The sequence below is a fragment of the Cebus imitator genome, unplaced genomic scaffold, assembly GCF_001604975.1.
Source record: "Cebus imitator isolate Cc_AM_T3 unplaced genomic scaffold, Cebus_imitator-1.0 Scaffold923, whole genome shotgun sequence".
In the NCBI taxonomy this organism is placed as follows: domain Eukaryota; kingdom Metazoa; phylum Chordata; class Mammalia; order Primates; family Cebidae; genus Cebus; species Cebus imitator.
The window spans coordinates 163,546-165,177 of NW_016108238.1; the positions used below are offsets into that span (position 1 = coordinate 163,546).

Sequence of the window (1,632 nt, forward strand, 5' to 3'; positions counted from 1 at the left end):
ACCTGCCTCAGCCTCCCAAAGTGCTGGGATTACAGGCGTGAGCCACCGCGCCTGGCCCTTTTCCCTCTTAAAAGCCAGCCCCAGGGAGGCTAAGGGACTTGTCACAGTGGATCCGTGATTGACCCAGAATTCAGAGCCAGGTCTGTGGCTGCCCATCCTTGGCCTCTCCCACAGGCCTCTGACATGTCACAGTGTCATTCAGGGGTGCAGCCCAGGCCAAGCAAGGTTCCTGCCAGGCTGGCATCCATGGCCTGGTGAGGGCTGCCCCCTGAGCCTTCCCGCCGGGTCCCCACATCCTGGTACCCACCCCAGCCCACTCACATCCATGTTGTCACAGAAGGCAGAGTAGGCCCCGTACTGGAGGCGACACTGGTGGCTCACATCATAGAGGATGCCGGCCAGCACTGAGGGGAAGTCGATGATGTCCTTGGCAGGAGAATCATCCAGGCACAGGCCCCACCTGCGGGAGCAAGGAGAGCGGGGCAGCTTGTGAGACCCATCGGAGAGGCATTGGCTGGGCTGGGAGGGGAGGAGGGAGTGGCACAGAGCCCCACCACTGTAGGAGAACTCCATCTCCCCACTTGGCTCAGCCACCCTGCAGCCAGCAGCAAAGGCCCTCCCGCCCACGCTCATCTCACCTCCTGGGCACTCCAGCTCAACAACCCCAGCCCCAGTGCCCGGCCTCTGCACACGCTGCCGCCTCCACCCTGCTCCTCTTGCCCTACCGCTGCAGCCTCCCCTCCAGATGCAGCACCAGGGTCCTTCCCTCCGAAGCCTCCTGGATCACCAAGACTTCTTGTGGCCCTGCTCTCTAACCCTGCAGCCTGCATCCCTGAGCCCAGACCCTGGAGCCAGTCCCGACAAGGATCTGGAGAACATCACATCACAGTTGACTCAACAGAGCCTCTGATGGCCCAACCCAGGCAGATACCTTGGGTCATCTATGGAAGGACGAGGACTGGAAAGCAGGCCTCCCCTGGGAGAGAGCCCAGGCAGCCGTGCCTGTCCCCCTGCAGGGCTGGCCTCAGCCCCTGTCATACCCCATCTACTCCCGCCTTCCTCCAGCCACATTCCCTGGCAGCAGTGGCAGGGAACCGGGCAGACGAGTGCAGGCAGAATCTGTACCCACCAGACACTCCTGCTGCTGCGGTGTGGCGAAGAGGCTGCCTGCCTAGACACAACACCACGAGGCAGGGGGCATGCAGGCGGGGGCACTGGGGAGGGCAGCCCAGGCCCAGCTGGCACCCGCTTCTGCCCCGCCTCACTCTGCATGGCCCTCGGGCATGGCTATTGTGTCTGGGCCCAATGTCCATCCTGCTGCCCCTGCTGGACCTTAGGCTGGCACCACTACAGCTTAGCAGCAGGAGTTCGAGACCAACCTGGCCAATATGGTAAAACCCTAGGCATGGTGGTGCATGCCTGTAGTCCCAGCTACTTGGGAGGCTGAGGGAGGAGAATCACTTGAACCAGGGAGGCAGAGTGAGCTGAGATTGCACCACTGCACACCAGCCTGGGCAATAGAGTGAGACTCTGTCTCCAAAAACAAACAAACAAAACTCATCATCATAATAATGATGCCTTAATATTGGTTCATTAGTTGTGACAAATGTAGCATAGCAGTATAAGATGTTA

The 1,632-nt window shown here is 60.5% G+C and overlaps 1 protein-coding gene across 1 annotated transcript in view; it reads right to left on the reverse strand.

Moving 5' to 3' along the window:
• The window catches only part of LOC108298259 (A disintegrin and metalloproteinase with thrombospondin motifs 7-like), a 19,165-nt gene extending 17,880 nt beyond the window's left edge, over positions 1–1,285 (reverse strand). Inside the window, 2 exon segments of the mRNA XM_017520971.1 lie at positions 322–460; positions 1,266–1,285. Coding sequence (XP_017376460.1) covers positions 322–460; positions 1,266–1,285 — 159 coding nt within the window.
• Between the last annotated feature and the right edge of the window lie 347 nt (positions 1,286–1,632).